Below are 23,942 nucleotides of genomic sequence, written 5' to 3'. Positions count from 1 at the left end.
AGCAGAAAAGGTCAGATAAGGTGATGTTAGGGAAATGAACCCTAAGATATGTATTCAAATGTTTTTTTTTCTTTCATGCAATTGTTACTAACACATTTATAAGATTTTTTTTTGTTGCTTTGTATGTCCCTCCCCCACAGTATAACCCCTGCTTTCACTGTATTTGCCAAAGTTTTGAATCAGCTAGAGTAACTTGGTTCTTTAAATAAAAGATCATGTCATCTTCATATAGGGAGAGTTGAGAGTTTTACGTCATCTTTCCCTGTTTTGATCCCCTTTATGCTTGCCTCTTGTCTTATTGCTCTGGCTACACATTCTAATACTAAACTGAAGAGGAGTGGAGAGAGTGGACATCCTTGTCTTGTTCCTGAGTTTATAGGAAATGGCTTTAGCTTTTCACCATTAAGTATAATGCTGGCTGAAGGTTTGTTATACACAGCCTTTATTATATTGAGGAATGTTCCAGGGATTCCTAGTTTTTCCAGAGCTTTTGTCATAAAGTGGTGTCAGATCTTGTCAAATGCTTTTTCTGCATCTATTGAGATAATCATGTGGTTCTTATCCTTGTTGTTCTTATTATCTTGTTGATGTGATGTATTATATTAATTGATTTGCATATATTGAACCAGCTTTGCATCCTTGAAATGAATCCTGCTTGATCATGGTGTATGATTTTTTTGATGAGTTGTTGAAGTCAATTGTCCAAAATTTTGTTGAGAAGTTTTGCATCAATGTTCATCAAAGAAATGGGTCTATAGTTCTTTTACTTTGATGAGTCCCTGTCTGTTTTTGGGATGAGGGTTATGATGGCTTCATAGAAAGAGTTTGGAAGTGAACTTTCACTTTCACTTTCATTGAAGAGTGGGAGGAGTATTGGTATGAGTTCTGCTTTGAAGACATTGTAGAATTGAGCTATGAATCCCTCTAGTCCTGGGCTTTTCTTGAATGGAAGTTCTCTTCTTGTTGTTTCTGTTTCAATGCTTGATATGGGTCTGTTTAAATCATCTTGTTTTAGTTTGGGCATATCAATATTTGCTAGAAATTCTTCAATTTCTTCCAGATTCTCAAACTTGTTAGCATTAAGGTTGGAGAAGTATTGACTTATAATGTTCTCAATCTTGGTTGCTACTGTTGTTGGTTTCCATTCTCATCTCTGGTTTTGTATATTGGTGTGTGTTCTCTTGTTTTTCTGGTAATATTTGCTAAGGGTCTGTCAATTTTGTTATTTTTCTTGAAAAGCCAACTCTTTATTTTGCTGATTCTTTCTACTTTTGGGGGACTCTAATTCATTTAATTCTGATTTAATTTTAATTATTTGTTTCCACCTACTGGATTGGGGTTTGTCTTGTTGGTCCTTTTCATGAAGCTTCAAGTGCATCATTAAATTGTTGGCTTGAGATTTCTCCCATTTGTTGTCCTAGGAACTCAGAGCTATAAATTTTCCTTTGAGTACTGCCTTTTCTGTATCCCAGAGAATCTGGTAATTTTGATTTTTTTTTTGTTAAATGTCATGAACATTTGAATTTCCTTTCTAATCTCTTCCATGAGCCACTGGTGGTTCAACAGTGTGTTGTTCAGCCTCCATGTGTTACAAGATTTTCTTTGGTAGCTTTTGGTGTTGAATTCTAATTTAATTCCCTTATGGTCTGAGAGAACGCAGGGCATAAGTTCAATGTTTCTGAATTTGGACACACTTGCTTTGTGATCTAAAATGTGGTCTATTTTGGAGAATGTTCCATGTGCTGCTGAAAAGAATGTGTATTCTGTTGCTGCTCGGTTAAATATTCTGTAGATGTCTCTTGTCTAGTTGGCCTATGCAGTTGATTAGATCTGTTGAGTTTTTGTTGGGTTGATCTATCCAGGGGAAAAGTGGTGTGTTAAAGTTCCCAACAATTAATGTCTTTGGATCTACATGTGATTTTAGGGAAAGTAGTGTTTCATGGATAAATGTGGGTGCTCCAGTTTTGGTGAACAGATGTTTAGAATTGTTATTCTCTTTAGGAGAGATCCCTTTATTAGTATGTAATATCCTTCTTAATCTCTTCTCACTAATTTTAATTTGAAGTCTATTTTATCTGATATTAGGATTGCCTGTCTATAGGGTCAGTTTTTTTTGGTATATGTCATTCGAGGCTTTCACTTTCAGAATATGTTTATTTTTGTGAGCAAGATGTGTCTATAGAAGGCAGAAGATGGATCTTGGTTTTTGATCCAACTAGAGAATCTGTCACTTAACTGGAGAGTTTAATCCATTAATATTGAGAGTTAGGACTGAGAGGTGTTTGGTAGTTCCTGCCATGTTATTCATCTTCTTGGGGGCTATACCTTCTGTGTTCTATAATTATCTGATTCTCAGTTTAGGGGCTATTTCTTGGTCTTTATTGGACTCTTTTTTGGTTTTCTATGTATAGAACATCTTTAAGTATCTTTTGTATTGCTGGTTTGGTGTAGATATATGTTGCAATTTTTCTTTGCTGTGGAAGGTTTTTATTTGTCCCTCTATTATGAAGCAGAGTTTAGCTGGGTACAGTATTCTTGGTCGATAGTTGTTTTTCTTTAGGGCATGATAAACATCATTCCAGGCTTTTCTTGCTTTCATTGTCTCAGCTGAGAAATCTGAAGTTATTCTGATTGTTTTCCCTTTATAGGTGATTGATCTTTTTTCTCTGACACCTTTAAGGATCCTTTCTTGGTCTCTATTGATCCTGTGCAAATTACAATGTGACAGTGGGATGTCCTGTTCTGGTCCATTTTATTTGGGGTTCTAAAGGTTTCTTGTATCTGAATGGGCTTATCTTTTTGTATGTTTGGGACGTTCTGTATTAGGATTCTGTTAAATTTCCTACACTTTTAACTTCTGTCTCTAGGCCTTCCTCTATACCCATTTGCCTTAAATTAGGCCTTCTGATGGCATCTTCTATATGTTCAATGGATCTATCATATTGCTTGGAATTGTCTTGAATACTTGTCTGTTCTTTCTCTATAATGTCTAGGCTATCTTCAATCCCAGTGATTTGATCTTCTATATGGTCTAACCTATTGTCAAGGCTTTCTACCTTGTTTTTTATTTCCTTTCCTTATAATTGATCAGATTTGATGGCTTTATTGGAGCTTTGTTTTAAATCTTATATGGACTTCTTTCCCTCCTTGATTGGTCACACAAAGCCCTTTGTAGGCTTTCACTCTTTTTCATTTACCAGATTTACCAGTAGTGTTTGTCGAAAATTTTGAGGACTCTCCACTGGGTTATTCATTAATGGTTCTGTTGCCTGTTTATAATGAGCACGAATGAGGTTGCTTGACTTGCCATTTTTCTTGTGTTTCTATGGTTTGTTATGCCCTTTTAAGTACAAAAGCAAAACCAATTCTGAGCTAGAACACTATTTTTAGGCAAGCATCAACTCAGAACCCTTTGGTTGCACAGATTTTTTTACATAGTCAAAGTGAGTACAGATACAATCTAGTTCAACAACAGACAATTAAAGATCAATGGACTAAGAAAATCAAAGAGGGATCAGGGACAGAAATTAATAGGTATAGGGAGAATTGTAGAAAAAGATATTCTTTGATTTATTTGGTGGGTTTGGTTTTCCTGTAGTTTAGTAGGTTTCTTAAATAAGTTTGTTTGAGCAGGTTAACTGTGTGAGTACTTTGAGACCATCCTCCCAGACTAGTTCAGTGGGAGGGCAATCTGCTTTGAATGTCACACAAAAGAGAGATGGCTGCCTTCTCTAGCTTGGAGTTGCTGCAAGGGAACTTCAATTTAGGTAGGGTTGTGGCCTATCAGTGATCAGTAGCTTTTCACTGGGAGGATAGCTCCTGAACCACTCCTGTGGCCCAGCCTGGAGCCACTTAGGATTTATGCCCTTTCCCAGTTTTTAATTATTTTTCTTTTACCCTCCTGCAGCAGGGAAGAGCTTTCCCTGCTGCAGGGGGCGGGGTGCTCCTCTGGCTCTGTTTACCTAGTAAAGAGAGTTGCCCCGCCCTGGGCAGAGCTCCCTCAACCTGGGAAGGGCAACTTCCCCTGGGTGGATCTGAGGCCTGCTGGTCCTTTTATCAGTTCAAAAATGGCATCTAAGTGTCTACATCTAAGGCCTGAGTTATCTGTTAGCTGCTCTGGCCCATTCTTTGCCAGTATCAAAGATGGAATTCTTCTCTGGTGGTGAAGGAGTGGCTACCTTCTAAATGCTGTTCTGTGAGGATATCTTGTGGGGGTACTCATGCCTTTCCCTTGTTTTTCAGACCATCTGTGGTCTGTGTTGGTTTGTAATAAGCAGGATGAAGATTTCTGCTCCTTGTCAGTTTGCTCTGGCAGTGAGTAGAACCCGCTCTCACTCCATCTCTGGTACCTTTGTCCCAGGCTCTATCTGTTGATATGGCGGGAGTGGCAGCTACCCCTGCTACCACCACGGCCACCAGTGAGTGTTTGCATCTGTCTCCTGACAAGCTGCCTGAATTTTTCCTCTCTGGCCAAACTCTCTGTACTATGATAACACAGTTGGGTGACTCTCTAAGCCTTGGATTTTCCACTGGAACACTTAAACTGGTTTCTACATGAGAGCTTGGTAAGCTCCTAGCTGACCCTCCACCATTTTCCTCCTGCTCCAAGAGGTGACAGTACTTCTGTGTTTGCAGAAATAATACCAGTGTTTTCTGAAAACTGAAATACACACATAAATGTGTTCATTTCCAGCATCTCCAGCCTCAGAGATGTGGAAAGATGAAGTTTCCCTACTAGTCCATTATATTGACTCAGAGAAAACACATGAAAGTCAACTATTTATTTGACATTTGTACAGCATGGCTGAGTGAAGGCTTTAAAACCACAGGTAAAATGCGTACATTGTGCTTGAATTTCCAAAAAAACAAATATGATTTAGTAAGTATCTTTGCTCTCCTTTTATAGGTTAACAGCTAGGAAGAAAAAAGTCACTGGTGTAAGAAACGGAGGACATTGGTCTCTTATTGCCCATTAGGAAAACAGTAAAATGGGCTCTTATGACAGAATTTATGGACAATTTCACAAGAACAGAGTAAGTGAAAACTTGGTATTTTGCAAATCTGGATGAGGAGTAATTAGATTTAAATTTTAATGTCAATTAAGTTGTTCATTAAATGTTCATTAATGTTCATTAAAAACTATTTAAGATTTTTGATTTTTTTTTGTTTTTGCAGTACTGGTAATTAAATTCAGTGTCTCTACTTGCTAAGAAAGAACTCTACCATGTTAATTATGCCCCAGTCCAATAAATAAAGTTTTATAAAAGATATAAAATAATTGAGCTAACTGGCTGGGGAAGGCTCAAGTATAAGATACTTTCAATGAATTTCTAACATTTAGCCTTAATTATTTTTTAGTTCATTATTTTCTTATTTCTTGTTTTTATGTAAGACTAACTTAAAGATGAAAACATTCAATTAAATACATAGGGATTAAATTTATTAGATATATTTGCAAATAGTTTATACCTGTAGCCTCCAATAGCAAATTTTATTGACATTAGAGGTGATTGATTACCTATTGTTTAGTAAAATTGGATATATTTCATTCCTAACTTGTCCCAAACATTCTTTTCTAGGCTTTTAATATGTTCAAAATCTCCAAGGTAAATTTCCCATAAAGAAAAATGTATGATAGTTCTTTCAGTCATTGAACAGAAGGCTATAAGCTGTACTATGTTAATATCCTACAAGAATACAAATACTAAAATGTCAGAATAATCTGAATGGTAATTTCAAAGTTTGTAATAAAGAGAATTATTATTTTCCAAAAAACATGCATACTAATCTTGTGTATAAGATGGACAATATTGAAACAGCTGTGGCTGTACAGCAGCAGGGACTCAACAGTGTTTCATATAGTACAGGCATGTAGTCCTTGGCCTCCAAACATAGGCAGAAGGAAATTGATGATATGAACTCTAGCAAAGACCTAGAGTGGGCCATTGTGGATTTAGATATGACATATCAATCACTCCACCATTAGCTATGGTAGCTTTTTCTAAGATTAATTTATCCATCTAAAAATGGAGATTGGAAAATAAACACCAATTATGCAAGCTCATATAAATAAAGCTAACAAATTTTATATGGTTATAGCAAATTTTGTGGCTATATGTCTGACATTTGTCTAACAAACCTATGGCCCTTTCTTAATTTCTCCTTTGGTGTATGTATCAGTATCTACCCAAGGAATCTTAACACAGATCTGGTGCCTGGAAGGAGGGGACTAATTCTTGGTTGTTTTTTTCACTCATAATTAGGTATTTATCTCTTTAAGTCAATAAAGTTTTTATGTTTCATCTTTAACAAATTCATTTTCCCAGAAACTCTCAGTTCAGAATTGCCCAGTTCCTCCTACTCAGATGCAAATCCTGTCTTAATAAACATTTACAACACATCTGTAAAACTTGAGGAAATGAGGAATTTCCAGAAATTCACTAAAAGATATAAATACAGACATCTGATTCACACTTCTTATGAAATAGGATTTACTATTTTCTAGTTGAGACATCATGGAGAGATAGTTGCTTATGAATTACTTAGCTTCCTTTCCTCCCTGAGAAGTTTATGTTAATTCTCAGTCAAGTATTCTAAAAGATTATACAAATAGCTGGAAGTTAAGATTTTAATTCTGTTTCTAATTTTTGAGATTCCTGTGCGTACTATTTAAGCTGTCTTTCTGAAACTGCAAAAATCTCTCTAAATAAAATAATTTTATGCAAGCCCAAAGCAAAAAGTGATGAATACTTTCTTAAATTTTGTCAAAAGGTCTACTAAGCTTCTCTTGAAAATTCAAAATATTGAACAAACATATATAACATATATAACATATATTTCTGTATGATTCTTAAATATATACATGAATATATATACATATGTTTCAATATATTTTGTTTTAGCACTGAGACAAAGAACCTTTAACTATTGTATGTTGGCTCAAATCTTTAAGTGTACAAAAACAAGATGAAAAGGATATTTTAGAAAAGGATAATTTATATTTTATATTAAAATGATAGAATAATGAAAACTGAAATAGCATATGCATTAAATAGTCAACTCCCTACTGCCCAGATTATAGAAGAACATTAAATAGCAGCTAAATTAATGAATCAAAGATTTGGATAGTCTTGAAGGTTGAGGAGTCCAATTGGGCTCTTGGATGTAATATGTAGAGACTTCATTATTTGCTGGCAAAGAAAAAGGGATGAAGTAAGATACCTGGTAAAATTAATAATTGATAAATAATAGCTGTAACTTTATTCTACAAAGTAAGTAGTGATGCAAATAAAACTTTAAGCTGAAGAGAAAGGAGTGCTGCCATAGTGTGGGTATAAAATGTCTTCCCTAAAACCCATGTGTTAAAGACTATGTTCTCAACCCATGACACTAATGGGAAATAGCTGAGTATCAGTACATACGGCCCAACAGAGAAAAATTTCATTATGAGGAAGATGTCCCTAAAGAGAATACTGGGATTCTAGTTCCTTGTCTTTTTCACGCTTTATGTTTCCCAGATGTCATCATATAAACATAGCACGATATACTCTGCACCCATGAACTGAAGCCTCTGAAACTTGAACCAAGTAAACCAAACCCTCCCTTCTTTAAACTGCTCTTTTTACATGGACAGAAATTTGTTACAGTGATAGAAATCTTAATAACACAGATGCATTCTCGGGGGTCACTAACAACTTTTATTTGTAAACATAATGCTAGATCTTTGTCTCTTAATAATCACTGTCATCAGCATAAAATTCACCAAAGTCAAATGAAAACAATTATTAAGTAAATATTTAATTTTGAAAGAGAAAACTATGTATAAAAGCATATCATAAGAGGGCTAGAGGTATGGCTCAAGTAGTAGAGCACCTGCCAAACAAGATGAGAAATCATAAGAGAAAAATACATCTTTCATATAACAAAATAATCAAAAACAGCATTAAAAGTCAAAACGAAAGCTACTATAAATACTTGCAACATATCTTAGATGGAACACATTACCAACTGTAAAGTAATGAATGGTAGCAAAGTCAGTGGGAAAACAAACCCTACAAGAAATGTGACCAGTGGCACAGAAAAATTATTGACAATAAATATACCTCTAACAAATATATGAAAAATCTGCATTGTCAGTAATCGAACAAACAAATCCAATTTCAAAGACAAAAAAGTCCATTTTTACTTTTCAATATGACAATTACATGTTTTGTTGTTGTTTTCACTTATACATATTAAGAGAATATTTAATCCTTGAAAAAGCTTGGGATTCCTTGTAACATACAATGGATTTTTTGGCAATGTATCCTGAACTTTATATACTTTGACACTTAAAGAGATTGACCCTGAGACACCGTCTGTAATTTTTTGCACAGTTGTTCTCCTAAGAATTACATTGAAGCCCCCAAAGTCAACTGACTTAACCAGTGGTTTCTAGCATTTTTCACATCAAAACAAACACAGGAAATCAATGATGTTTGTAGAATACATCACTATGTTTGTATACTACAGGAGACCAGGAGCACGCTGTATTGGAGTGAGACTACAATTAGTCACATATAATATTGGGTGCTGAGGACTGCCATATCCCATCACTAATTCCTGATCATATAAATCCAGAACACACTAGCTGGAAATAGCCAACCTAAAAATCTAGCATTAAAATAAACATTACAGTTATTTTATGGTCTGACACTAAAAATCAAGTCTTAAACTGAAAACATGAGCAATAAGAAGATATTAACACCAGTTAAGACTTCAAAAATGCACAAAAAGTTATGTAAGAATATGCTCACTATGTTATAAAAATAAAAAGTAGAACGCCAAGTTGTTCATAGTGAATTTTAAAGAGTTCAGTATCTAAAAAAGGGGTGATCAAAGCTGGGCACCGGTGGCTCACCCCTGTATCCTAGCTACTCATGAGGTTGAGATCTGAGGATTGTGGTTCAGAGCCAGCCTGGGCACAAAAGTCCATGAGACTCTTAACTCCAATAAACCACCAGAGTACCAGAAGTAGTGCTGTTGCTCAATTGGTAGAGCACTTGCCTTGAGCTAAAGAGCTGAGGGACAGCGCTCAGGCCTAGAGTTCAAGCCCCTGACTGACAGAAAAAGGGGGAGGGAATCATTTAATGCCAAAAGCCAACATACTTTAAAATATAATTTGAAAGATAACTTTTCCCTGTGGTGTGTGTGTGTGTGTGTGTGTGTGTGTGTGTGTGTGTGTGTGTGTGTATGTGTGTGTGTGTATGTGTGTGTGGTATTTGCTGGTTGTGATGTTTAAACTCAGCTCCTGGGTGCTGTCCCTGAGTTTTTGTGCTCAAAGCTGATACTCTCTCACTTGAGCCACAACTCTACTTCCAGCTGTTTTTAGTAGTCAATTGGAGATGAGTCCCATGGACTCTTATCCAGCTGGCTTTAAACTGTTATTTGTATACCTCAGCCTTCTCGGTAGCCAGGATTACAAATCTCAGCCCCCAGCTCAAATATACTTTTAATATTCATCATGTTAGGTCACTATCATAGCTTTTTATTAGTTTGGACAAGCACATTTCTGAGATTATACCACTACCTACAATAGACAAAAAATAAACATGGCTAGACAAATGTGGATGAGTGTGACAAAGAAGCCCATAGATCTGTTAGCTTCACTAGGAAAACATCCTGTATCTAGCCATTTTTTATGATGTAAGTTTTTTAAACTAGCCAGTTTTTATGGTGATAGTTTGCTGGGCTGCAAAAAAAGATGAACATAAAAGGGAAGCCCCATTTGTGAGACCTAATATTTTGCCATCCCCTCTAAAGGACTGAATATTCCCTGAATACATTTCCAATTAACCATCCTATATACTATATCTTATCCAATATACTACAGCAATGAGCTTCATGACATGACCGTTATCCATCCTGCTTTTCTTCTTGTTATACACCAGTCAAATAACATTGTTCAGCAGCTATCACTTTCATAAAGAATTAGCAAGAACTTCAAAATACCGAAAATGTCAAAATGTATTTTCTTTATACTTTGTCATATTCACAAGAATTAAAAGAATAATGGTTGGGATCTCATACCATTAATATGATGCTGTCATATATACTCTTGGATATCATTTGCCTAGAAATCAATTGTATCTGGTCTCTATCAGGTCACCCTCAAATATCTGAAATATTAAATGCAGAATTCAACTGATCTCAAGAAAAAGGATCATACTTTTGCTAAAGTAAAGTAAAGGAACTGCAGTGAACTAAATAGCAAAGCCACAACTAATGTTTAAACGTTATCATGTCATACTTTACCATATAAGCCAATTTTTTCCTATGGAAATGTGACATTTAGAAGTTACAGTTTTCAAAACAGATTTTTTAATTGTATTTTCAGAGGTTTGAGCTAATATTTTCATCCATGAAATGTTAGAAATCCACAGACCCAATGTCAATAGGAGAAATCGCAACAGATTCTAAAATTTTGTTAGATAGTTTGCCTATTATAACAGCTAGTTTCAAGCAATTTTATAGGAACCTTAGAATGTAAATCATAAGAGCCAAGCAAAAATTCCATGGGCATGAAGGAAAAAAAATTAAGGCTGAGCAAAATAGGTTCTAATCACTGTTCTTTAGCAGAAAATTCATTGCTACAAAAACATGCCTGCAATGTATCAACACTATCAAGTGAAAATAAATCACTATAATTTATTACTTCGATTTGGTAAGATAATGAAACTGTGTTTCTTTTTTCATTTTGCAAAGGTGCAGGTTGAAATATATCTACACAATTGCTAGTTGTCTGTTTTTTCCATGCTACTTGTATACTAAAGAAGAATTGCAGCTTTTGTTAAGCTATAACCATTATTTAAATTCCTCAACAATATAAATAAATTATATTTAAGTACAAAAAAGAATTTGGAAAATGCTTTATTAGAAACATAAAATGTCAAGTTGTAAAGATGACAAAATAGACAAACATTTTTATGGGGGGTAGATTTACAATATTAGTAAGACAAGGGAGAAACCTGAGCTATCAAAATTCCTGGTTAAATAAACAGTCTAATAGGCTACTATTTCACACCTATGTTTTATACTGTGTTTTATATTACTGTCAACTCTAAGTGAACATTTTATTATTTTCTTTCAAATATTATGGCTATTTCTGTGAATAACTTTCAAAGGAAGATTACAAATAAAAGTAGGAAGAAAGAACATGATTTACAAACGAATCTTCAAAAGGAAATACACTATTTAGCCAGAAAGTTGTATGCAGGCTTTTGGAGAATAGTTCTAGAAGACAGAAAGAAATTCATTAGCTTCATTACTTCTTTCTGTAATCCTAGCTACTCAGGAGGCTGAGATCTGAGTATCATGGTTCAAAACCAACCCGGCAGGAAAGTCTGTGAGACTCTTATCTCCAATAAACCACTAGAAAACCAGAAGTGGGACTGTGGCTCAAGCGGTAGAGCACTCACCTTGAGCTGAAGAGCTCAGGGACAGTGCTGAAGCCCAGAGTTCAAGCCCCACGGCCAACAACAGCAACAACAAAAAAGAAACTTATTTAGGAGCTATGTCTTTGCTGTCAAAACTCTTATAAGGCAGTTATATATGGCACAGAAGAGATGAACACAATGTTTATTATCAGGTCTTGTAATTATGATAATTATCAGAGACTATTATAGTTATATCTCATCCAAATTCATTCATTTGAAAGTCCATTTGCATGAAATCTTAGGGAAAATGTGGCAGGTGTGGGAAATTCTCACTCTAGAAGACAATCACATTGTAAACTCTCTACTTATGAGTATAAAAATCAGGACAGAGTGGAAAATAAAATCATTCACTTGGCCCTAGAGTACCAATGAACAAAGTAAAAAATGTGGCAGATCTAAAGTAACCAAAATTTACTTCCAATCTCACTAATAGATTATCAAGACATTGTAGAATCATAAGAAGTGCTAGCATTTGCCACAGGAAATATATGCTAGGCATATTATTATTTTCTTAAATTTTCCTTCTCAGCACAGAATCCTCTGCCTAGTTTCTCAGGCTCCTCCAATTGTGAAGCACCCATGCAAAACTATAGTGTTCCTAACTTACTGATCTTTCCTTTCTCCAAAAATCTATCTTTTAAGATCCAATCATTTGAGCTCTAGATTTTTTTAAAATTCTCACTAGACAAATGGTTTACCACTTGAGTCACACCCTCTACCTTTTTGATTGAATTTTTCATCTTCAGGTAGGGTCTACTTAACCATCCTAGGGCTGGCCCTGAACTTTTGATTCTCTTTCCTCCACTTCCCACCTGGTAGGCTAAAATAACCCTTTAAATCAATATTTTCTCACTTATTCATTTATTATTTTGAGCCACATATTGTCAAGGAATATTTAAATGGGTATGATGATATTAAGTGCATTTGAAGAACTTCCAAGAATTCAAGATTTAATGAACAATAAATGGAAACGAAGCTGACCTATGACAAGATTTTTTTTTAATTTTTTAAAAAATTTAAATTTTATTGTTAACGTGATGTACAGAGGGGTTACAGTTACATAAGTAAGTAATGAGCACATTTTTTGTCTAACTTGTTACCTCCTCCCTCATTTTTCCTCCCTCTTTCCCTCCTCCCAGCCTCCCCCCAAGTTGTATGGATCATTTCCAACATACTGTCTTGTGACCATCACTGTTGCATTGGTTCCCCCTTGTCCTTTGTCACAACATTTTGTTGTTCTCCTTCTCTTCCCTAGTTCAGATAAACATATATATAGTACCCAAGGTACCAAAATCAAATACAGTGACAACAGGAGATGAACAATAGGGGAAAAAACATAAAAGAAAAAAAGAAATCATGTAGTACATTGGGAACAACAATAAATAAAAACCTCTTGTGCCCATATCTTGGAGTTCATTTCACTTAGCATCAGCCTATATGGTCACATGTACATAGTTATTAAGCTATTCTGCCTGTCTGCTAAGATTATCCTAGATAATTATTACAAATAAGGGAGCCCACAGGACCTATGTTTCTTTAGGTCTAGCTTACTTCACTTAATATGATTTTTTTCCAAGTCCTTCCATTTCCTAAGAAATGGGGCAATGTCATTCTTTCTGATGAAAGCAAAGAACTCCATTATAGATTTATATACCACGTTTTTTTTCCATTCATAGACAGGGTTGGTTCCATATCTTTGTTATGATAAATAATACTGCAATAAACACAGTTGTGCTGGTAGCTTTAGTATGGCCTTGTTTGTGGTCATTTGGGTAAATGCCCAGAAGTAGGATTGCGGGATCATAGGGGAGTTCTATGTGAAGTTTTTTGAGGAACCTCCATACTGCTTTCCAGAGTGGTTGAACAACTTTACACTCCTACCAACAGTGCAGTAGCATTCTCTTTTGGCCACATCCCCTCCAGCATCATTGTTATTAGATTTCTTGATTATAGCCATTCTAACTGGGGTGAGGTGGAATCTCAATGTTGTATTGATTTGCATTTCTTTGAAGGCCAGAGAAGTTGAGCATTTCTTTATATGTCTATTGGCCATTCTTACTTCCTCTTCAGAGAAGTCTCTCTTTAAGTCTTTAGCCCACTTATTAATGAGATGGTTGTTTCTTTGAGGATTTGTTTTAGGGGTATTTAATTTTTTGAGTTCTAAGTATATTTTAGATATGAGGCCCTTGTGTGTTGTATGGCTAGTGAAGATCTTCTCCCAATCGGTACACTTCCTACTGATCTTGCCAGCTATCTTTTGCCATGCAGAAGCTCTACAGCTTCATGCAATCCCATTTGCTATCACAAGATTTTGCACTAGGAGCTGATCACATAAGCATTGTGGAAGGTAAACATTGAGCTAATTTGAAATTACTCACAAAACATTTGATCAAATGAATTTCTTTTTCTATTTTTCTATTTTATTTGAAGCAAGCCCAAATCCCATAAACAGGATACATCTTGATTTGAGAGAGTGATTACAAAGAGAATCACGTTGCACCTTTTCATGAGGGGAAACATGGACTTTGGTAGAGCGCACAGCTGACAAACTTTTGTAAAAAGTGATGAATGATAGTTTACCACAATTTAAATGGTGGTGTGTTTTTTATCATAATCAGATTATGGACATAAGCAAAAGCTTAGGAATGACAAAAATGTATCCTTTTTTAAAAGTTAATGAAACCCTGCAATATAGTACTAAAAATATTTGTTCCAATATATATCCTATTTTGTTCTCCGATGTGGGAACATTATTCAAAGCTCTGGATATGGCTATGGCATATTTTACATGGTACTTAGCAAATAACAACACATTTAGAGAAAGTATCAAAGGTACAAGTATCTTTGAAAACTCCACTACAAAATGTAAAAATTTGTTGAAAGAATGAATTGCTTGTTGGCTGAACAATAAGTCACAGATAGGTCTTGCTTTTGGCTTCTAATGTTTACTGGTCAGTTAAGAGGAAGAAGGATTAGATTTGAACTGTCACTGTGGAGGTGAAACTTGGCCCAATTTCTAAAGCAGTTGTAAGAATGAAAGAAAACATCTATCAAACACCTATTAAAGAATAAATTGTGAAGGAGGAGTTAGAGGAGAAATAGAAAGAGGAGACAAAAAAGATCAAAGAAAAGAGGAGGAGGAAGAAGGAGAAAAGAAGACAACATTTTCATCTCATGGTGAGGAATTATTACCAATGTCATTCAGCAGATATATATTATGAGTCTTATATGTGTAGATGCTCCTTTAAGATTACAAAAATGTAAAAGGTGACAAAAATTCTTACTCTTACAAATGTATTCTTATAGTGGAAGGAGACAGAAAAAAAATGAATAAGTAAATTATGTAGCATAGTGAAGGCAAGAAGTACTATATAAAAATAGAAAGTCAAAGTTTAGTAAGAATCAGGAATAAGAATCAGGAAAGGTACAACTAGACAGTTAACAAATGAATAAAAATACATTAATTTCATCAGTAATTTTTAGGATTAGTTTCATTAATATGACCAATGGACACCCTTAGTCACGTCCAACAATATTATAATCTTTTTTTATTGTGAGAATACCATTCAGAGAAGTTACAATTACATGGGCAAGATAACGAGTACATTCCTTATCAAGCATTGTTGCCTCCTCTTTGTTCTCCCTTCCCATCCCTTCCCATACCCTTCCTCACCCCCTACCCAATCCTACCCCCACCCCAAACCAAAGTTGTTAAGTTTGTTTTTTGACATAACAACTTGTACATCTCATTCTTGCAATGGGTCCACGTGTATCCCTAGTTAAATGATTTGTTTTTCCCCTTCCCCTCCACAAATTATACCAACATCAAAAACAGTGAAATTATGGGTTATATTGTGGGGGAGGGACATACAAAGCAACATAGAAATCATCTTATAAATATGATAGAAACAATTGCATGAAAGGAAAAGAAAACAAAAAACATTTGAATACTTATCTTGGGGTTCATTCTCCTAACATCAACTTATCTGACCTTTTCTGCTTGACTCAGACATAAACTAGTTATTGCAAATAAGGGAAACTATGGGACCTATGTTCCTTTGGGCCTGACCCCAGGACCGATGGAATAGACTTGAAAACCCAGAAATGAACCTAAAGACCTATAGCCATCTAATCTTCGATAAGGGAGCTAAAAAAAATAGAATGGAAGAAAGACAGCCTCTTCAGTAAATGGTGCTGGCAAAATTGGTTAACTACTTGTAGAAAACTAAAGCTAGATCCTTATATATCACCTTGCACCAAAATCAACTCCAAATGGATCAAAGACCTCGAAGTCAAAGCAGACATTCTGAAAACATTGCAGGATGGAATAGGAGAAACCCTAGGTCTCCTTGGCACAGGCCGAAATTTTCTTAATAGAGACCCAGAAACACAATAAATCAAAGAAAGGTTGGACAAATGGGATTGCATGAAATTGCAGAGCTTCTGCATGGCAAAGGACAATAGAAAGATCAATAGAAAGCCCATAGATTGGGAAAAGATCTTCACTAGCCATACAGTGGACAAGGGTCTCATACCTAAAATATACTTAGAACTTAAAAAATTAAATCCCCCAACAACAAATCCTCAAAGAAACAACTGCCCAATAAATAAGTGGGCTAAAGACTTAAAGAGAAACTTCTCTGAAGAGAAAAGAAGGATGGCCAATAGACACATAAAGAAACGCTCAACCTCTCTAGCCATAAAAGAAATGCAAATCAAAACAACATTGAGATACCACCTCACCCAGTTAGAATGGCAAAAATCAAGAACTCTAATCACAACAGATGCTGGAGGGGATATGGACAGAAGGGAACCTTACTGCATTGTTGGTGGGAATGTAAACTTGTTCAACCACTTTGGAAAGCAGTATGGAGGTTCCTCAAAAGACTCCACATAGAGCTCCCCTATGACCCGGCAATCCCACTTTTGGGCATTTACCCAAATGTTTACAAACAAGACCACACTAAAGCTACCAGCACGACTATGTTTATTGAAGCATTATTTACCATAGCCCCAACCCAGATGCCCCTCAGTAGATGAATGGATCAAGAAAATGTATGTATACACAATGGAATTCTATGCCTCCGTCAGAAAGAATGACATTGCCCCATTTGTTAGGAAATGGAAAGACTTGGAAAAAATATTATAATCTTTTATTGTAAAATAGTAGAGCCAAGTACAGTGGCTCTATCCTGTAATCCTAGATACTTGGGAGGTGAAGATTTGGGACATTAAAGAAAAGCAAGACTTTAAAGGGTTTAAAATAATGTCTCAAATAATGAAAAATTTCCCCAGAGTTATAGGTGGAATTATGTACCTCTTAAATATATACACAAATTCCTAGTTCCAGCATTTCACAATGTGTTTGAAGACAGTCTTTAAATAGACAATTAAGGTCCTGGCTCTGGTGGCTCACACCTCTAATCCTATTTGCTCTGGAGTCTGAGATCTAAGGACTGAAGTTCAAAGCCAGACCAGGAAGAAAAGTCCAGGAGATTGTTTTCTTCACCAAAAAGCTGGAAATAGAGTTATGAATGAAGAGATAGAGCAGTAGCCTTGAATAAAAAGGCTCAGGGACAGCACCAGGCCTTGACTTCAAGCCCCAGGACCCACAGAAAAGGCAAAAAGGAAGAAGAAGCAGTAATGAGGCTCAATGAGGTTGTGGGAGACGGCCCAATATATGATCACTGGTGATACTGGGGATGTATCATAGGTAGCAAGAAGAGATTAGAACACAGGCATGTACAAAGGGAAGAAAGCATAAAGACATAGGGAGAAAATGATCATCTACATGGCAGTGAAAGAATGAAGTCTTCAAAGCAAATGAACTCTGTCAACCCTTCATCTCAGACCTCTACCTCCAGAACTGTCAGAAACGTAATTCCCATTATTTATGACAAACACTATGCAAACTACTGAGCAAGCCACCATAGAGAACATAGAAGTACTGTATGAACACATTAAGTATTATGTTCAAGATTTCATAGCAACTGAACATGTTCAATAGACTTGATATGTCAAATGTGTATAGATACTGTTCTATTACTTATTTTAACCTTGAGTCTTATTTAAAGTCATAAATCTAACAATTTGCTCCCAGTATAGTTTATTGAAGAGATATAGTTTAACACAAAGTATCATAAAGCTTTGACAACTGAAACTAGCATGCTTAAGTAATAAGTAAATTTTCAGGATTTACAAAACATTTATCTATTAAGATATGTGTTGTTGAACTTACTGATGTTTAAGATTGCAACTCATAAACACTTAGAAAGTTTATATGCACAAGTAAATGGCTAACTCTACCAGAACATAACCAAGTCTTCTTCGCCAGTTGTTAGAGAGTTTCTTATGTCCTGGTTGTTTTCCTATAACAAGATGGGCCACTTGCAGATGTGGTACACTGTGTTACTAAGACAGGGCCATGGCACATTTCAAAGCAGTCTTTAAATAAGAATATGGAGCCAGGCGCTGGTGGCTCATGCCTGTAATCCTAGCTACTCAGGAGGCTGAGATCTGAGAATCACAGTTCAAAGCCAGCCCGGGCAGGAAAGTCCATGAGACTCTTATCTCCAACAAACCACTAGGAAACTGGAAGTGGCACTGTGGCTCAAGTGGTAGAGCGCTCAACTTGAGCTGAAGAGCTGAGGGACAGCGCCCAGGCCCAGAGTTCAAGTCCCACGACAGACCAAAAAAAAAAAAAAGAAAGAAAAGAATATGGTTTTCCATACTATCTACATTTTTCTCATTAGTGGTCTATGTTGTTTTTAGAGATTAAAGAAAGTAATAACAATAAAAAGTAGAGTAATAAGTAATAAATAATAAAAAGTAGCTGTATTAGAGGCATGTACTCACCTGTGCTGAGAATGTAGATGCTTTCTCAAATTCTTCACTTTCCTCCATCACTGTTTCTTCAGTCCCAGCTAAAGAATCTTTAAATTGTTAAAAAAAAAACAGATAAATTAAATCACCTATTACCTTTACTTCTTCTGATTTATAAAGCCTGTTGGTGAGAAAGACATTGAAGCGATTGATTAAATAGTGTGTATAGGTTGAAATTAGAATGTAGAATGACATTTAGCTTAAGGATGACTTTATCTGTTATACCATGTATACCTAATAAATAGAAACATAAAAATCACATGTACTATCAGAGAACCATGGGACATTTAGATCCATGTATTTATTGTCTAAAGTTGACATCAGGTTAAATATACATTTTTCCTCAAACATCCATCATTTCTTAGTATTGAAATATTCAAACTCCCTTCTTCTCATCTTTTGAATATATGGTATATTATGGTTTCTTTGTGTCTTTTATGGTTAGGAAGTTTTCTATGTTGTTTAAGATATCATTCTCTGTCAAGGTAGGAGTAAAATATCTTCCATAGCAGCTCTTCAAACTGTACAGATTGGATGTACTAACTGAATCCTGCTAGGACACACTCACAAAGCAATGTTCCTTAGATATCACAGGAGTAATATTACATGTACTTATCTGATTATCTGGCAAGCATTCTTACATTCTCCGATATTAATTTATATGCTAATATATGGAGTTTGAATTTCTCCCACAGAAAACTGTATTTAGCTTTTTTTTATGGTCAAGGTAATGTACAGAGGGGTTACAGTTATGTAAGTAAGGTAATAAGTACATTTCTTGTCAAACTTGTTACCTCTTCCCTTATTTTTCTCCTACTTTCCCTCCCCCCAACCCTCCCTACCCCCAAGCTATATAGATCATTTCCAACATATTGTCTGTGTATATCACTGTTGTATTGGTTCTTTCACCGTTCTGTTGTTCCCCTTCCCTTCCTTAATTCAAATAAATGTACATAAAATACTAGAGTACCAAAATCAAATACAGTGACAACAGGAGATATACCACAGGGGGAAGAACATACAAAGTACATACAAAATCACATAGTACAACGAACATACAAAATCACATAGTACATTAAAAAGAACAACAACAACAAACCATTTCTGTCCATGTCTTGGAGTTGATTTTGCTTAGTGTCATCTTATATGGCCTCAAAAGCTATTATTTTTATAGAAAGTGAAGGAAGCAAGCTGGCATATGACTGGATTCCTAGCTCTTTGGAAGGCGTATACTGGAAGGGTCATATTTCAAGGCTAGTTTAGACAGAAAGTTCATGAGACCTCATCTCACCCAATAAAAGCTGAGTATGGTGACACACACTTCTTACCTCACCTATGAAGGAAAGCATAAATTGGAGGATCACTGTCCAGACTAGCCTAAGCCAAAGGCAAAACCCTATCTCAAAACTAAACTAAGTAAAGCTGGGCACTAGTGGCTCATGCCTGTAATCCTACTTACTCAGGAAGCTGAGAATTGAGAATCATAGTTTACAGACAGCCTGGGCACGAAAGTCAGTGAGACTTTCCAATTAACCACCAAAAAGAAGCCAGAGGTGGGGCTATGGCTCCAGTGGCAGGGCAATAGCCTTGAGCACAAAAGCTCAGAGACAGCACTCAGGTCCAGAGCCCCAGGATGGCAAAACAGTAAAATAGAAATGTAAAATGGCAGAAAAGTCTGGGAATATGCTTAACTGGTACAGTGCCTACCTATCAACTCCCAGTAAAAGGAGGTGGAAGAAGAAGGTGATGGGAAGAGGAAGGAGGAGAAAGGATAATGAACTAAAAGCAGCATGGTGTCAAATGGTATACAAGAGGACAGAACAGGGCTGCTATATGAGACAGAGAAAAGTAGAGGGGAATATAGACCCAGCACTATCAGGAAAAGTAATGGGGAGCAAATCAGAGAAGAGCCTCTGAAGAGACATTGACAGGATGAACATCAATGCAGCAGAAAGCTGAAAGAGAAGGTGCATAGTATTTCCACTTAGGATACTGACAGTAGTCCCCCAGAGACAAAATGCATCATTGGTGCAGGAATGAAAGTAGGAAGTGTCAGCAGATGAGAAGTTCCATTTTCTGGGCTGGGAAGGTGGCTCAGTGGTAGAGTGCTTGCCTTGAATGCATGAGGCCCTGGGTTCGATTCCTCAGCACCACATAAACAGAAAAAGCTGGAAGTGGTGCCGTGGCTCAAGTGGTAGAGCACTAGTCTTGAGCTGAAGAGCTGAGGGACAGCGCCCAGGCCCAGAGTTCAGACCCCATGACCGGCAAAAAAAAAAAAGAAGTTCCATTATCTAAAGAGTCAGAAGACGAGTTCAGAGAAGTTAGAATTAGTGAATAATCCTGTGATAAACATAGTCGTGTTGGTAGCTTTAGCTACCAAATGTTTGTGATCATTTGGGTAAATGCCCAGAAGTGAGATTGCTGGGTCATAAGGGAGCTCTATGTGGAGTTTTTTGAGGAACCTCCATACTGCTTTCCAGAGTGGTTGAACAATTTTACACTCCCACCAAAAGTGCAGTAGCATTCTCTTTTGGCCACATCCCCTCCAGAATCTGTTGTTATTAGATTTCTTAATTATAGCCATCCTAACTGGGGTGATGTGGAATCTCAGTGTTGTTTTGATTTGCATTTCTTTATGGCCAGAGAAGTTGAGCATTTCTTCATATGTCTATTGGCCATTCTTATTTCTTCTTCAGAGTAGTCTCTCTTTAAGTCTTTAGCCCATTTATTAATGGGGTGGTTGTTTCTTTGAAGATTTGTTGTTGAGGGATTTAAGTTTTTGAGTTCTAAGTATATTTTAGATATGAGGCCCTTGTGTGTTGTAACTCAGATGCACCTCAATAGATGAATGAATCAATAAAATGTGATATATATATAATTTATATATATATGTATATGTATATATACATATATTATATATATTATATATATATTATATATATATTATATATATATATAATATATATAATGGAATTCTATGCCTCCATCAGAAAGAATGACACCACTTCATTTGTTAGGAAATGGAAAGACTTGGAAAAAATCATATTAAGTGAAGCAAGCCAGCCCCAAAGAAGTAGAGGTCCCATGGTTTCCTTCAGTTGCAATAATTAGTATATGTCTAGGATAATTTTATCAGATGAGCAGAAAAGCTATGACCATATAAGATGATACTAAGTGAAATGAACCCCAATAAATGGACATAATATGTCTTTGTTGTTGTTGTTTTTAATGTACTAGGTGATTTTTCGGGTTCCTTTGTATGTTCTTTCCCCTATGGTATAACCCCTGTTGTCACTGTACTTGATTTTGGTATCCTGCATCTTGTATACACATTCTAATTTGGGGAGGGGAAGGGGAATAACAAAAAGCTGCAACAAGGACACAGGATGACCCATTGCAACAATGATACCCACAAGGCAGTTAAATGGAAATGAACTTTAAAACTTCAGGGGGTGGAGGAGGTAGGAGAGGGAAGGGATAGTGGGAGAACAACAAAGGCAGGGGTAACAGTGCTGGACAAGACCTGTACTCACAACCTTACTCATGTAACTGAATCCCTCTGTACAGCATCTTTACAGTAAAATTAAATTAATAAAAGTTGTTAGAATTAGTGTCATCGTTTGCGGAGGAAGCAACACATAGTTACTGTTCCTTCTTGTTCTCCTTTGCCCTTGGCCTCCTGACTCACAGCACCAAGGACTATGCTGGTCATGGACATATGACCACAGCCACCATGATTTGTTGCAGAGGAAGATGTTTAGTCTGGTTTCTTCTATTTTAGTTATTAAATGCCATTCAAACAACAATAGACATAATTATATTTAATACTCACCCAACGAATCTGGAATTATCTCATCTGGAGAATGAAGTACTTGTAATGTCTCTTCAGTCCGTTCTGCTAGGTTGTCTCCTTGAAGCCTACACAGGATGAGGAATAAAGCAATCAAATTCTTGGTAAAATTCAACAGCTTTAAAATAGAAATAAAAGTTTACTAAACCCATCTTGGGTTCTGTAGCCTTTAAGGGAAAGTCTTCTTTCCTCCTGGTATGATTGGGATAAGGTCAATGGTTTTACTTCTTTCCTTGACCAGAGAAAAATTTATGAACAAATATTTTCACTGAAACGATGGAGAGGGACTGAGTGAATGAAAAAACAATCTTTAGAAACTGACAGTGTGCTCACATAACTTCTCTTTGCAGGAGGCCTGAGATGGCTTTTATGACTTCACAGAGTTAGCAAATACAAACCCACCTAAGCTCAAAGCTGTGTGGGTCAGGATGTGTCACAGTGGGAGTGAAGATTCCTATGTGAAATGGCTGGGATCCTCACAGATATTGGGTCTTCCTCAGGAGAGCAAAACTGCCTAGTTGTTTTCATGGCAGTATACTGAACTTCTGTATTCTCCACCATATTATGAGAAAAGTAGACTGGCAATGTCTCATTCAGCTTTGGATTTATATCAGGCTGGAGATGCATTATGCAAGAAACATGAAGCTTAGTAATACAGTTGGGAACTTTGCACTAAATACACAGATCTGCTAATGTTGGCAAGTAGTCAGACAAGCAACCCAGACTGGAAGTTTCTATCAGAGTTCTTAACCTTTACTTGAACTTTGATAAATAACAAGTGTTCTCAAAGAAAGTGTTAACAACAGCATGGTATATTACATTAAAAATTTTCAAATGTTAGTATGGTTCATAACTCTATCAGGCTCAAATGTTATCATTTTCAGCTATTTTTTTTTGAGGGGGGTCCAGTCGTGTGGCCTGAACTCTGGGCCTGGACGCTGTCCCTCAGCTCTTCAGGCTCTACCACTTGAGCCACAGCGCCACATCCAGCTTTTTTCTTTTTGCTTATGTGGTGCTGAGGAATAGAACACAGGGCCTCATGCATGCAAGGCAAGCGCTCTACCACTGAGCCACCTTCCCAGCCCACATTTTAAGCTATTTTGTACCTTTGTTTTTATATATCATAGTAGGATTGCATAATAATTAGCTCTTGACATAAATTCAAACAAGTGTATAACTTTTTCTTCAATTTGTGTAAGGATAAATATTATACTTGTATTTCTATTTATACAATATTAATTATGTTTATTTCTATATGGATTATACATTTATACTGTATATTACCTCCTACACATAAAAGCATATTTGTTGTATATTTATTGTGTATGATAATTAAGGCATTCTCAAGAGGAAATACCTGATAAATTGTAATCATTTTTAATGAAGTATATATTTTATAGCTTAATTTGCTTTAAGAATGTTTACTCTGAAGAAAATAGCACTTTTTAAATAAATTAACTATTTCTCTAATCTTCCATTCTGTCTTTCACTATTTTACTCTCTCCAAGTAATTAAGAAAATGAGTTCAATAACCAACAATATAAAGTAGTCTTTTTTGAGCATTTGTTTTCTAGGACTATCCTCTCAAAATTACCAAAGAAAGAAAATATATATGTACATGACTTATTAAAGTAGTATCATAATTTAAAAATTCACAAGCTGAAACACAGGCCTGATGGAGCACATGCCTGTCATACAAGCTTTGGCAGAAGGATGCTGAATTTATGTAGCCTGAG

The 23,942-nt window shown here is 36.0% G+C and overlaps 1 protein-coding gene across 1 annotated transcript in view; it reads right to left on the bottom strand.

Moving 5' to 3' along the window:
- Positions 1-23,942, bottom strand: part of LOC105999457 (chromosome unknown open reading frame, human C8orf34) — a 354,355-nt gene that overhangs the window by 77,004 nt on the left and 253,409 nt on the right. Inside the window, exons 9-10 of the mRNA XM_013034481.1 lie at positions 22,189-22,274; positions 18,330-18,406 (exon numbers count right to left, since the gene is read on the bottom strand). Of these exons, the coding sequence (XP_012889935.1) occupies positions 18,330-18,406; positions 22,189-22,274 (163 nt within the window). The remainder of the gene's footprint in view (positions 1-18,329; positions 18,407-22,188; positions 22,275-23,942) is intronic.

The sequence above is a fragment of the Dipodomys ordii genome, unplaced genomic scaffold, assembly GCF_000151885.1.
Source record: "Dipodomys ordii isolate 6190 unplaced genomic scaffold, Dord_2.0 Scaffold190, whole genome shotgun sequence".
Classification (NCBI taxonomy): domain Eukaryota; kingdom Metazoa; phylum Chordata; class Mammalia; order Rodentia; family Heteromyidae; genus Dipodomys; species Dipodomys ordii.
The sequence above is the reverse complement of the archived record's forward strand: the minus strand, read 5'-3'. Positions and strand labels throughout refer to the sequence as shown.